The 15,016-nt window shown below is 39.2% G+C and overlaps 1 protein-coding gene across 1 annotated transcript in view; it reads left to right on the forward strand.

Annotated features, from left to right (window-relative positions):
- The first annotated feature begins 10,978 nt into the window (after positions 1-10,978).
- PLCXD3 (phosphatidylinositol specific phospholipase C X domain containing 3) overlaps positions 10,979-15,016 on the forward strand; it is a 140,854-nt gene continuing 136,816 nt past the window's right edge. Inside the window, exon 1 of the mRNA XM_019748556.2 lies at positions 10,979-11,333. Coding sequence (XP_019604115.1) covers positions 11,231-11,333 — 103 coding nt within the window. The 5' untranslated portion in view covers positions 10,979-11,230. The remainder of the gene's footprint in view (positions 11,334-15,016) is intronic.

The raw sequence follows: 15,016 nt of genomic DNA on the forward strand, positions 1-15,016 counted from the left end.
GTTTGAGGCTCCTTAGTACATCAGCAAAAGAAAGACACATGTGGAATATTGCTACAGTGAGCCAAATGGTAAATAAATTCGAGTGGATAGACTTTTGCATTTCTCTGATGACTCAGGCCTGAGAGAGGACCTTGAGCACTAGTGGGTTAATGCGTCTTAATCCCCATGTGAGGTAATAACAGAATCATATACATAATGTATTGCTTATCCCAGTAGTTACAGTATGTACTGAGGACTCCGTAACTGTACCTAATGTTACTGGTGTGCCTGCCTTCCACTTGGTAGTCATTTTCAGATAATTTCTGATAAGGAGTCTGATTCACTGAGTGAAATATGGCTGATTAATTTCTCTTTTAATTATTATGTCAGAAGAAGGTGGATTTTCTGACACTATTTTAAAAAGTATTTAAAATTATTTTCAAAATATTTTGTTCCACCATCTTTTAACATGGAATATGGCCCTGGGGAGTAAACAAAAATTTACTACTTGGGTCTAACTTCTGTTGAAATATTATATACTGCCAAAATGTCTAAATGAAAAAAGGAAAAAGTGCAAGGCCACTGATATAAGCAAAACATCTGAATAATTGAATGAATCACCCCATTTTCATCTGAATGTTTTGTTAAAAGGTAGCTTTAGGCATAACTACACAATAGAAAATGAAGTGAAGAGGAACAAGCTAATTAGTGTTGTCAAACAAACAAGAGTCTAGAGGTGCCAAACTTGGTATCTTGATCCAAATTAATCAGTCAAATTTTCTACAGTAATTGTATTAACTGAATAATTTTCAAATTTCAGTGTTTTTTTTTGTTATAAAGAATGGGCAAAAAGTTCATGATTTATTTCATAGTTATTTCATTTCTCCTTTTACCATATTTTTCATCTAATTTTTTCATTCTATAATGGTTTCTGCATTTCTTCTCCTTTCCCATCTATTACTTGCAGCATAGATTATACAGACTTGTTTATAGGCTAATCTTCAAATGGTTGACACTTATCAGTGACAGATACTTAAAATTATTTTTTGTTGGTTTGAAACCATTGCATCATTGTCATGCGGGAGACCCTGCTCGCTGCGCCATTTGTAATGCAGGGCGGCCTGCGTGGTCTCTGCTCCCACTCCCCACACAAGAACGCAGGACATGGTGAGGCCAAAAAGGAACACCCACGGAGCCATAGGTAGGGGAGTCATACCACTATATTCTCACTGGCGGCATCCACCTCTCTGCAATCCACTCTTGCCAGCCCAGCCACCATCTTCTTGCTAGCCCCCATCTTTTTCTCTCTTTCTGCTAACATAGCCACAGCAGTTATATTAGTGGCCAATGGCTCACTGGTTACAGCTGACAGCCAACTAGCCATAGCTGATGGCCATACAATCACAGTTGATGGCCATTTACTACCTGAGCCAGCACCTGTCTATGTGAGGCTGAGAGCCTGGAAACTACTTTCTGGGGCTCTGCCCCCACAATCATATTACTGATTAGCTGACCTGCCAATATTTGTTTCACATGAAATCTGTTCACGTAATTTCTAAATTGTTTATAATATATTCTAATTACTCCTATAACTATTAATTTCAGCAAGTGTCCTACCATTAAATCACATCATTAAACATATTGTATGTGGAAATGTGCTTACTTAGCATAGCCTTATTGTTTTCAACAGCTTTTTTGTGTAGTTTACTTTAAAATCGTTTTTAATCAGGTGATAGCCTCTCAAACCCCTTTAGAGCCATTGTAATGAACTGCAGTGAGTTCAAACCCATTTTATTCAAATATTTAATGTTCCAAACCCAATGTTTTTTAGGTATAAGATGATAGCCACATCTTAGCTTTTTAATGCTTGTGAAAGAAAATAAGAGTGGCATAAACAATCATAATAGGTATATTCTTTCGTAATCTTACTAACCAAAGTTAATAATGAGGTATACCGAGTAATATCTTTGTGGAAAATTATACCAACAACTGTCATATATGAACAATTCAAGTTGTATAATTCCACAAAGTATGTGGTAATGATGGGTTATAGTTATTTTTGCTATAAATTATTTTAAATAGGAAATAATTTCCCTGTTATTCGCCAGTGCACATGGGGCATTCTACCTTTGTTGCTTAACAGCCTGCAGATGGCCACATTATTTAACCACAACCTTAAGTATTGTATTTTTGAATTTCTATGCAAAATCACGATCTGTCTTCTGATCCCTTGTGTCTGCAAACCAGCCTTACTCACCTTGAGAAGTGTGCCATTTTTCAGTGCCTGGACCACACGAGTTTTCTGCCAATCCCATTAAAATTTAGAGGTTGCATGCTTACTAATTTTTCTTTTTTAGGAAGGTAGCACCAAACCTCCTCTTGCTACAGTGGGTGTATGTGGGAGGGGTCTCCTCTTGGATTATATTTTCTCAGCTCCTATTCTTTTCCATGTGCTTCACAAATTAAAATCACTCAACCAGGGAAGCAAAGCATTTAGGCATTTGCAGTGAGTCTCCTTTTGAACCTTTTTGGCAGTTGCTTTGTGATTTATTACAGATTTTGGCATTCATCTCTTCTGGGTCCACGATTGTCTTTGCTGGGGCCAAGAAAGCTGTTCCTTAGCCATCTTGTATTAATAAAATTTGTTCTTATTTGATGTACAAATTTTGTTAACACTTTCTGCAGTGTATATAATGGCAAGTTTATTTACAAGTACTTTCTATAAACTTTCAAAGATACTTTGATTCCAAATATAGCCATTTAGCACTCAGTACGAATATGAGATAATTGTTAGATAAAATGCATTTCTGTATCTTAAAAACATGTTATTTCTCTATAACTGTAAAAGGGACTTTATATGGATTTTCAGAGACAACTGCAAATGTAGTCTTAGTATTTTTGTCAAATGTTATTTTCAAGCTATTTGCAATAACTAAGTAGAATTATATTATTGTCTATTTGGGAAAGTAGAAAATACATAAATGTGATATGTAATAAAATAATTTAATAGTCATGTAGGTTACGTGGTGTGTAGTAAACAAAATGAGACCTAGAGCTTAGGTTTGACTTTTTTTATTAGAAATGTATGCATTTTCTTCTGCTTTATGTTAAAAAAAACCAGACTAACATTTTGATTAAAAAATATATACAAACGTCAATCCTTTTAAAAGAGAAAGGCTTTCGATGATAAGGAATAAATGCAGTGATTATGACACACATAGACTCAGGGAAATCATCTTTTCAACAATATATGCCATAGCGATTATACAACCAGAGAGTGTGGTTACTTTGAATTTAGGGTAGTGTAATTTTGTAAAGTTTTAATTTTACTTTTTACAATTTTCCTGCAATAGAAGTTGTATGTAAGGAAATATAACATCCCCAAGTTGTATTTCTCTGTATACAACTTGAGTTAAATAAGAGAATTTAAAGCATTGTATTCATATTATATCCAGGTTACTAATCAGTGAAGTCAGAAAAATCTCAGTTCATGCAATCACTGGTGATTTTTAAAACCTGAATTGACTGATTACTTGAGTAAATTAAATCACCAACTTAATATATTGAAAATTTATGCATTAAATGTTATCACATATGGAATTTCCTTCAAAATAATTCGATTGGGAAGAGAAGTGTGTAAAAATAAATTAAAATTGTCTGTAAACTGATAATTATTGTGGCTGGCTGATGAGTATGTGGAGATTTATTAACTGTTCTCTCCACTTTTGCAAATGTGTGAAATTTTTCATGAAAAAATGTTTTAAAAGACACCAAGTCAAAAGCCAGCTCTGGCTATAAACCACAAAAAAGTTGGTATTTACCACCAGGATAGTATAGTCACAGGTTTGTAACACCTGGCCATGATAAACACATACGTGGATAGCTACTTCACGTATCTGCAGTCTATGGTTTAAATGCAAGACCCACTAAGTTTATGCATTTAATAAGACAAATGCATTATCTGGGCATTTTATTATATTTTCCTGTATTCTTATGTTTTTGAAAATATAAATAATTTACAGATAACTTTCTTCATGGGATGAAGAAAACGTTAAATGCATTTCACTTTCCTTTCCCCCATTGTACCCTCACCTTTATCATCTCTTTGACAAGAGTGGTGTAGCCAAATATTACAATGTTGATTTTAAAAAGTCAAGACAGTAGAAATGGTGTGGAATTTTAACCTTTTGAAATAAAGAGGATGCAGTAACATTTCTTTAATGCACGGTTACATTTGAGCCATTGAGCTCAAGCATCTGAAAGAGTCGCTTCAGTCTTTACATTGTTTGTTTATATGATGAAAACAAAAGGAAAACAAAAGGGGTGAGGGGTTACATAAAGTTGTAAAGGTTTAATACCAAGTGAAGATGGCTGTCCAATCTTTAGAGTAAATTGTTATTAGGCAAAGGTGTAGTCTTAAACACTGCTAGACTGGAAAATGAGTAAGCACTGTCATTGTCCCTAATTCTTCTTTGTTTCCTAGTGCTGGGCATTGCTCAGAGCTCCCTGAACAGCCAGGTACTTGTCCTGCCTCGCTCACCGTGCCCAGATTTCTGACACACTCTTCCACAACTGATCTGCAGTTCTAGGGCTAGGGTCAGACTGAGAACTCATTATCTGACTTTTCTTCCCAGAATCTCTTTCTCTAAAGTGTTAGTGGTGTCCCACTGCATTACTTGTGCCTGTCAGACAGCCCTAGATAGAGAAAATTGCCTTTGGGGTTTGCAAGGAAAGACAGGAAAGAAATGCAAATTGAGTGAGTTACCCCGCAGCAGGGATTGTCTTTGCTGCTTTGTACCTGAGGAACTGTTCCAGGATGGCAGGAGCATACAAAAGGTTTTGTAGGGCACACCTGTGCAAGAACACTCATGAGCTTGCACAGGCAGGCATGTGATTTGGTTTAGTGCATCCATCTACCTATGCCACAAAGTGTAAAATCTTACTGATGGGGAGTACATATCACAGTTGCCAATGGCATCTGTCATTGACAAAGATCTAGTAAATAAGGACGTTTGGAACTCGAGATGAAGTAGATTGGGCTGTGTCCTTTTACTTATGGATGACAGAGAGAAAATTAGTCCCTAACATCTAGGAGTTCTCCTACTATCAGCCTGGCCTTGGTGTTCATCTGTTGAACTTAACTATGTTCACAGAACATTAGAGAAGGCTACTCTGTGACCTTGATGAATAATAATAATAATAAAAATAAGCCCTCGGTAATCAGATCTCAAAATAGACAAAATATTAATATTGTCCATGTCACAAAATGATCCGACATCCCCCACTTCCATTGCTTCTTTATTTATTGCAGCTCTAGCCTTAGTCTAGTCTCTCCTGCTTCCAGATGAGATTTATCAAGATACTCACTGAATAATGTTGCAACAACTATGTACAGTGCCAGGTGGGTACTAGGCAAATCGAGGTATCACTGCATAAACTATATAAATATCTAACCACTATGCTGTATGCCTGAAACAAGCATAAAATAATATTGAATTTCAACTGTACTGAAAAAAATGAATAAAAATTTAAAATAAAAAAAATAAAAGTTTAGAAATACTTAAATTAAAAAAAAAGACACTCATTGAATTACCCCCTTCACCATTTCCTGACAGCATCCAAATTAGAGCAAAGACCCACTTCCAAAATTCTCCCCCAAATAGCCTAACATAAGAGCAAATCCTATAATAAATATGGACACCTTACTGAGATGTCTCACGGTTTTCATCATGTGTATTCTCTGTCACTGCAAAAATTGATGTAATTTCAGGTATGTTTCTGGCAGTCATTGGCCGGAGGATAAACTAAGTGGTTGTGATGGGAACTTTATAATAAGTATGGTCCTTCTGTCCAACAGAGTCATTGGTCATTCTTTTTTTTTTATTGTCATAAAATGTACATACCATAAAAATTATTTTTAAGTATACAGTTCAGTGGCAATAAGTCCATTTACATTGTTGTGAAACCATCACCACTCTCTATCCATTTCCAGAACTTTTTCATGATCCTCGATTGAAACTCTGTACTAATTAAATAGTAAGTCCTCATTCTCTCCCTCAGCCCTGATACTTTCTGTCTCTATGAATTTGACTATGTTTAGGTTGCTTATATAAGTGGAATCATACAATATTTTCCTTTTGTGTCTGGATTATTTTACTTAGCATATTGTCTTCAAAGTTCATCCATGTAGGAGGTATCAGAATTTACTTCCTTTTTAACACTGAGTGATACTCCATTGTAGGATTATACCACATTTATACCACATTTTGTGTACCCATTCATCTATCGATGGGCATTGCTGTTGTTTCCACTTTTTGGTAATTGTGAATAATTCTGCTATAAGCATTGGTGTAATTGTGGTCACAATTTTTTTTTTTGACAATGAGGAGTATAATAGTTTCAGGATTTTTTTGGTTCTATGTATGATCCTAAATCAGTCTCCTTCCTTCCTTTCTTCTTTCCCTTCCACCAATTCCCATGCTTGGAGAAATCAAACATTTTCTTAAAATCGAGAAGAGTACATCATGTTATTTCCAAGTGTCATCACTAACTTTACCAAGATAGCACCAGGGATGGGAAGAATTAGGGAAATTAGTATAGAGAGGCAAAAGAATTCTGAACTAATTTTTCTTTCAAAATATATTTTCAAAACTGAGTTATAAGTCTCTTACTATTTTGTGAAGTGCTAAAATACAGGCATAGTAAAGGAGGGTTTTTGACATTGAGGTGAGAGAGAAGCCAGATCATTTATTTATTTAGCCAGTAAGCTATCCTTTCCCACTTTCTGCAGGAAACATAAACTCAGTAAGTTGAGGGATTTACTGCTCTATTTCATTTTCCTAAAATAGAGCACATAATAGACACCCAATAGATATTTATGAAATAAGTAAATGAATGATTGTATGAGCTCTTATAGGGTGTCAAATAACACTAGCTCTGTTAACACTTTAAGACTCGCTAAGGAATTAGAACCATACTACAAGACAGCTGTTAAAAATTGCAAGGGATGTGCAAGAAAAAGAAAACATTACTTCTACTTATGGATAGTAAGGGACATTGCAAAGATGAGTTAGAACAGAAAGAGTTTTGACAGTTGAAAACATGAAAGTGCATTCCCTGTGGAGTTAACAGCATAAGGAAAGGCAGGGTGGTAGCAAGAAGCATAGCAATGAACTACAGCTTATTGAGTTTCCGTTCTGCTCAGTGTACTTTACATTCTTCACTTCATTTAAGCTTCAGAGTGCCTTCTGTTTTCCCACACCCAGGAAGGAATAATTACTCTTCACACTCCAGTTCAGGAAACCAAGAAACCCATAAAAATTAATTGGGAAAACCTGGATTTAAATCCAGACCTTCAGATACTATAACCTGTGATTCCAACCACTAGATTATATTCAGTGAGTATTAATTAAGTTATTTTGGGCGGCATATAAGGTGTAGATGTAGAGGAAGAAAGGAGAAGAACACTGAAAACTCTGCAGGGTTAAAATGATGGTGGGAAGTGGAGATTATCATTTTTTAAAAGTCTTGTATAAGAAGCACTTTTATACTTAAATACAGTAAATTTCTTTCGGATAAAATAGGTAGAGGCTGTAGAGAATAATAAAAATGCATTGATTATTAAGAGCTAATTTTATAAAGGTTCTTTCTTACTCTTTTCTATATGTTTTAAGTTGGACTACAAATGTGTATTTCTGAACATTGTGTTCTGCAGTGATTTGGCTGAAGTGTTTTAAAGAGTTCCTTTTTGAAAACATATTCAGCTGAAATGTGTTCGAATGTTTTCTGACCATAAGAAACCTTGTTTTTCAGAATATAATTCAATGTTGATTTAACTGAAAAAGTAAAACATATATACCTCCAACAGTTAATAAATGTTATGAACTAATGAAAGAAAACACATAGCAAAGAGTCAGGTGTTTTGTTTAGAGTGAAAGAGGATATGAAGTAAAGAAAAGTTCCAAATGAGAAGCAATGTTTATAAACTGTGCAGAGTGTGATTTTGATGTATAGCTGAAGATTATATGAATACGTTTTAATAGGAGAATGAAACAATTGCAATAAGTCATTTTTCTCTTTCCATCTGTGCTTAAAAGAGTCTTTTTGAAAGGTTGGCTACTATTGACACCACAATTAAACATCATTAGTATTTTGTAATGATAAAAATGTTGATCCATACCTTAACTTGTCTGGATGGAGTAAAAAAAACAAACAAAAAAACTAAGGTAAATATTTACATTCCCCTCTTGCTATTTCCAGAAGCTATATGTATGAGAAACAATCATAAAACAGAATTATAGAATAACAGAGTCAAGGGGCCCTAGAAATCAGTAACAACTTCTAGTTTGGTTTGCCAATGGGTATGATGGTTAATTGTATGTGTTAACTTGGCTGGTCTATGATACCCAGTAGTTTGATCAAACACTACTCTAGATGTTGCTGTGAAAGTATTTGTGGGTATGACTAGCATGTACAATTATTTGAGCAAAGCACATTACTTTCTCTAATGTGGGTGGGCCTTGTGCAATAGGTTGAACGCCTTAAGAGCAAAAACAGGTTTCCTGAAGAAGACGAATTGTGCTTCAAGACTGTGACATAGAAATCCTACTTGAGTTCCCAACCTGCTGGTCTGCCTTTTGAATTTGCCATTTCTCAAAATCACATGAGCCAGTTCCTTAGAAACTCTACTCCCTCTATATATATCTATAGATAGATAGATAGATAGATAGATAGATAGATAGATAGATAGATAGATAGATCTGGCTGTTACTCTGAAAATAACCCTGAGACATACAATGAGCAAACTAAAGCCAAGAGAAATTACATGATTTTCTTAATATAATTTAATAAGTGGTGGCAGAACCGATAATACAAAGATGGGAAAACTAGGTCATAAAATTGCCTAAAATATTGATTATACATCTGGAAAAGAAATTCAGAACTATCAACTTCCAGCCCTGTCTTTTCTAGTGAATTGCATTTGGAGACATGTAAAATTTTATGCAAAAACCAATACTTCAAGAATTCTGACAATCAAAGAAGATAAAGAGGGATTACTTGTTTGCTTTACTAAAAGATACAGTGTACAATCCTTTATAGCAGCAATTTTCCTCTATATTTAATCTGGTTTCAGTTTTTAAAAATGCTTTATAATCTTTTAGAGACATATAAGCTCAACACACTTGAATAGGCATGTTTTAAAAGTGTATCTTATCAAAAAATATACCCAAAATTCAATAATTACTTCATCTTCTTGAAAAATGAATGTTTTATAAGACTAGAACAGGAAAAGAGAGGGAAATACACATATGCTATTGTTTTAATCAACATAAATCTCACATTTTGTATGATGTTTTGCTGATAACAAAGCTCTTTTCTATACATTCTTTCCTGGAGGCTTTACTGCAAATCTCTGAGTTACTGTCACCATTTTATAATGGAAACAGCTAGGGTTGACTGGACTTGCCCAAAGTCCTCAGAGACAGAGCGGCTGATTCCCAGATCTGAGCTCTCATTGCCCTCCTGTGATGCCCACAGAGCACCAACAGTAGCCAGAAGGGTAGTATTTGTAGGTCTCTTGACCAAGAATACTGTGGTGAGCTAAATTCTCACTCTCATCAAAAGGGTATGTGCATTCCACTATGCTAGCAAGAGTATTTAGATTTGCCTTAGGAAAAACAAAAAACAACAACAAAAAAAACCACAATACATCTCTCTCATTCTTAAAGTAACCCTACCAAATCGTCTTGAAGCTGAGACTTGATTCTATGGGAGCATGGAGAACGTGATCATAAGGATAAGGCATTCTCTCGCCATCTTTCCCATGGTGCTCCCTGTCTGTAACATTCTTTGGGCTCTGCATCCTTGTACAATAGGCAAGCCTTAGTTGTTTTTAATGCTATGTGGTTTACTGAAATGAAATAATCATTCCCATGCTTTACAGTTCTCTCTTCTACCTTGGTTTTCTTTTCCCCAACCCAATAGCACTTACTTTAGGAAAAGGATTTATCACCACTGGACCAAAGGACAGGGGTACCGTTACTGCATCTACATTCTCTGGGTTGCAAAGACCCAGCACATTTTCAGTCCATCACTTATCATTCCTACTCAGGCCACCCCTGGACTCATCACATTTGTAAGACTTGATTTCTCTCCTCTTTCTCATCTGAGAGCAGGTGGACCAAGACAGTTCTTTGGAGGCTCAACGAGTGATTTCTCTTGAGAGAAACGCATCTTTCTAGTCTGCCAAAGAATGAAAATTCAGACAATCACATAGATCATTTTGAATGGTGCCAAATAAATTCCACCAGATGCTACTGGTAATAATTACAGCATGTCACTAGGAAATGTGAGTTTCTTCTAGCATCAACGTTCGATCTTAGATCCTGAGTGCCATGAAAATGGCACAGAGAGAACACAGGCAGCTTTCTCCGTAGAAATAACATAGATTTCTCAGGATCTGGGAAATGAAGGGGATTGAAGTGCTTCTTTACCTTGACATATCTGGAACAGAATGCAAGGGATTAAGTAGGAACCATCTGGTATATTGACTGCCTTTTGCTGCCAGAACACTTGTCAACTACTCCAAAAATTAGACAAAGTGCTGAGTGAAGACGACCATTTTGTTACAAACAGGCCTGTGGGCTCCAGCTAGGGAAAAACATAACCTGTTGTAGCTTACAAAAAAGGAAAGCTCTTTGGTAGGAAGGTGAAGTCCTGAAAGCCAGTATGTGAGAGTCTGCCCTCCAGGAGGTGATAGCATCCCAAAGTCTACTAAGATTTTAGGTTCACCCACAAGACTAGACTGTCTTTTATACAAACAAGACTAGGTAGTCACATCAAAGGGCCGAGCAAGACCACGGACAAAGCAGCTGGGTGAACCAAATTTAATAATAATTAAAAATGACTAATAAGAAGAAGCCAAAGAGAGCTGCAGAATGGCGAGAGAAGGCAGAGACGCATAGGACGGATGAGACAGGAGGCGGGAGTCGGGGAGGGAGGGGGGAGAGGAAAAATCTCAGCGCGGACGTCAGGAACAAAAGCTCCGGTGGAGTCTGGCGGAGGCACTAAGGGAGCATGGGCTGTTTTGAATAATTATTAAAATTAGCGTGTGTCTGCGCCATCCTGTGGGTGTGGCGCAGAGCAGAGTGTAAACTCTAGCGGGGCTGGAGCAAACATTGGATTAGCGGCGGCAGCCTGCCATCCGGCCCGAGGAGTGCGGGGACCAGCGCGCGGCACGCCAACCGGCACGATGGCCTCGTCTCAAGGGAAGAACGAGCTGAAATTCGCCGACTGGATGGCAACTCTACCGGAGAGCATCCACAGCATCCCCCTCACCAATTTAGCCATCCCAGGTAGGCGCGCAGAGGCAGCAGACCCGGCGCTCGGGTCCCGCTCCACCTGCCCCGCCCTGCTTTATCTACCTCTAAGTGGTAACTTGCCACGATGCCCGCAGGAGGGAAACTCGTCTTCAGGGGTGGGTCTCGGGCCAGGCGAGCGCGTGCCTGGAAGCCTCGGGCCTTCTGGCCTTTTCCATACCTCTGGGGACCGTGGCGCGGGGAGTCAAGGTGACTGCTTTTCACTGGGCTTTTGAAGCAGGCTCTGTGAGAGGGCTGGGGCAGGAGAAAAGCTTGGCTCTAGGATGGAGCCTGGTGCCCCCTCCCTCGGTTTTCTCCGCAGACTTATGGGGTGGGGGGCTTCTGGGTCTGTGTAGTGACCGTGCGCGGTGAGCGCGAGGGCTCAGCTCCAGCTCCAGCTCCAGGACCTCCGATTCCATCCCAGTCACGGAATCCGGCGGGTTTGGTAGATATCTCGGTTTGAACCTACTCCAGTTGATATACGTCCTCAGTCTCCTTTAAAGAGACAAAGCGCTTCCCCAAGAGTGATGAAAGTTGAGGGACCGGCAGCGGCGCGATCGCTGCCCTTGACTGGGAGATGAAGGGGCCGAGGGACGGAGGGCGCCGTTTCGTGGTCTGCGTGGACCCGGAGGGCCTGGCCGGGTGGCCACTGCCTGGATTCTGGTCCAAGTGCTGTCAGCCACGAACAGCGCGGGGTCAGGAAAACGAACCCTTGCGGTAGGTGCGTTTGTTGCTCGGGACAGAAGTCAGGCAGGGGACCCTGCGTGATGAGGTGCGGAGGGGTGGGATTAACAGGCAAACCATAGGGAAAAGGTGGTTGTAACGGTGACCAGATAGCCTGGAAGGCAGCAAGCCTGGGCAAAACGAGTAAGAGGAGTAAGGGACGCGAGGCATCCAGAGGCTTCAGGATAGTGAGCGCGACTTGGACCAGAGGACCGGGCAGGTTCTGGGGCGGTGCGCTCAGCAGCCCCTCGCTCGTGTGTATGAGAAAGGACGTTTCAGGACAGAGTACCTCGGTGACAGCCGGGACACGGCCATGCTTCGTTACCAATTTGACTTTTCACTTGGGTTGAGGGAGCAGACACCTAATCCTTGCAGAACCCGGACAAAGGGCAAATGACCGACGGGTAGTCCACCCTTGCCCCTAGCTGAACCCGGTTATTAAGTTCAGCCTTCTGGTCTACCTCCTCTTGATTTGCCCCATCCAGCGCCCCCTCTCAGCCTTTGGGGGAAACGTAATTACATTAAAAAAAAAAAAAAAAAAAAGCGGAAGAAGGGTTCTCTTGAAAATCCCAAGAGGCTCTAACCAGGAGCGCTGGAATTAATCAGTAACTCAAATCAATGGTCCTTAGTCAAGTGGATGTTTGGTGGCCCTTATAGGCACAGGCTACATTCTAAGCGCCAACATTGGAAGGGAAGGGTTTGTCTCCTTTTGCCCGTCTTCAAGAGGTAGCTTCCCAAGAGCCCAGGTATCTCCAAGGAAAAGAACAACCCCGCTTCTCTACTCTACATTTACCCTGCTACCTGGGTGAGCCTGGGGATTGCTCTTTTGAAGGAGACAGTAGAAATACACAACTTTGTTGGCAGAATTCCATTCTCACTTCCACAGCCGTTCCTATTATCTTTTTTTTCCCTTTCTTTTTAGATGGTTTTTAAAGTCACTTTCACATGGTCTCACCTGAGCATTTCTGCAAGCTGAGAAGGCAAGAAAGGCAAGGACTCTGATGCCAGCCTTCTGATAAGCCCAGAGACACAGGGAGGTTAAAAGCCTAAGTTCACATTGCTAGTTCTGAGGAATGGTATGGTACCCTGATTGAATCTATCTTCTATTTCTGTTATAGTTCACTTTTCGAAGCCCTATTATATACACCAGATCACATAGTCCTTCTCATATCTCGTGAAGCAGACGTGGCTGGTACTATTAACTCCATTTCACAAACATAAAAATTGCAGCGCAGTGAAGGCAAATGACCTATCAGTTCAGTGATCTGACCCCTAAAGGGGTCCTTAGGGAAGATACCTTAGGAATTTTGTTTTTTGGGGCGATGCTTTGGAGTTCTTATCTGGATAATTCAGCAGCAACAAGTACTAACCAGGTTGAAGGGACAAGGGCATGTGCATTAGCAGTTCCAGGTTTCCCCATGGAACAAATTGGAAACCTGAGGTCAGAGACTTTCATATTCTGGTAGTCTTAGAGTAGAGACATAAAAATGATGGCACTGGATGCAGTAGGAATTTCCACTGCTTTTCTAACCCCTCTTAGTATTATACTAAGTGGATCCCCTGCAAAGCCTTCCATGCTCACCCCCAATACTTCTGAGGAAAAAAAAATCCTATTTCTCCAAATCTACACCCCTGAATTCCTCCATGACTCTGTAATGTAGATTTGGTAGATCCATACATATAGATCCAGGTTTAAAAATGGGTTTTGGTACCTTTCTATATTACTGAACTGTGAAAATTTTTGGAGGAAAAAAGACATTTAAACTTTGATAGTCAGAGAAGACTAATTGGAGACTATTAAACACTAATGGAATAATTGCCTTAAAATCATGCTAATAGCTTCCTGGCTGCTACATGTTTACTTGGCCAGTTGCTACAGCTTGAATTAAGTAATTATCTGCACCATTTAAAACCACGCCTGATGCACCACACAAGTGTTCTTGTGGAAGGGACCTGCTGCTAGGTCATCCTCAAAGCTTCCGGTTTTCTTAGGTGACGCAACTGGAGAGTGAAGAACTGCCTAATTGCAAGGCCACCCACTTGGGGAAGGTAAACCACTTTACCCAGGGCCAGTGAAAAAAACAACCTGCAGGTGTGTGATATTCCCCACCATAAGTGCACTTCTGTTATCTCTAAACATTTGTCAGTGTCTGCATCTTGAATGTATTCAGAACCAAATCACTCAGTGGCCATTCTGCTTTTAAATGGCCTCATGATTTGGTATTGACTGGCTTAAGGAATTAAATTAATAATTGATATTAGTAATTTTACTTTCAATTTATCTTTCAAAGGAGTGGTACTTTCAGAATACATTGACAGTTACTCAGATTTCAGTGTAATTTATCATTTCTTTCTCTCTCTGATGACACCAAACTGTGTTTTCATTCATACATGTTTGTTTAACAATACCCTGGCATTTTGGATTATGAATGGTGCTTCCTCTCACCACACACAGGTGAGAGAACATAGACAGGATGGAAGCAGGAAGACAAAGTATAAAATTCAGGGCAAGGTGAGTCTGATGAGTTTCTGGCATCTTTAAAGCAGAGTTTTTAATTCTATAATCATGGTGTCTCCAGAATCATTGTAAAGAGATCCATCATGGGGGTAAGCAAGCTGTTGCTTTATCTGGATAAGGTGTTGGTGATCTTGGTCTATGACATGGAGTCATTCTGTCCCAAACCTAAATGATCAGGAAGCGTATCTATTCTGTGGGAGGGAACGGCTATGCAATTTCTGATATGTGATGAAACTCTTCTGCACCTAGTACAGTAAATTACCATGTAACAATGAAAGATTGGCCAAAATCTTGTGGGACTGGAATCTCAGAGAGAGTGTATTTTTTTTGATGGTGGAGGAGTTCACTGAGAGGATGTGACCGCTGGTTGACCCTCGAGCTGGACCCAGGCAATTGGAAATTTCTTACCTTCTGTCCGTCTTTGGAATGTACGTCCTGT

Source organism: Rhinolophus sinicus, linkage group LG03 (genome assembly GCF_036562045.2).
Source record: "Rhinolophus sinicus isolate RSC01 linkage group LG03, ASM3656204v1, whole genome shotgun sequence".
NCBI lineage: Eukaryota > Metazoa > Chordata > Mammalia > Chiroptera > Rhinolophidae > Rhinolophus > Rhinolophus sinicus.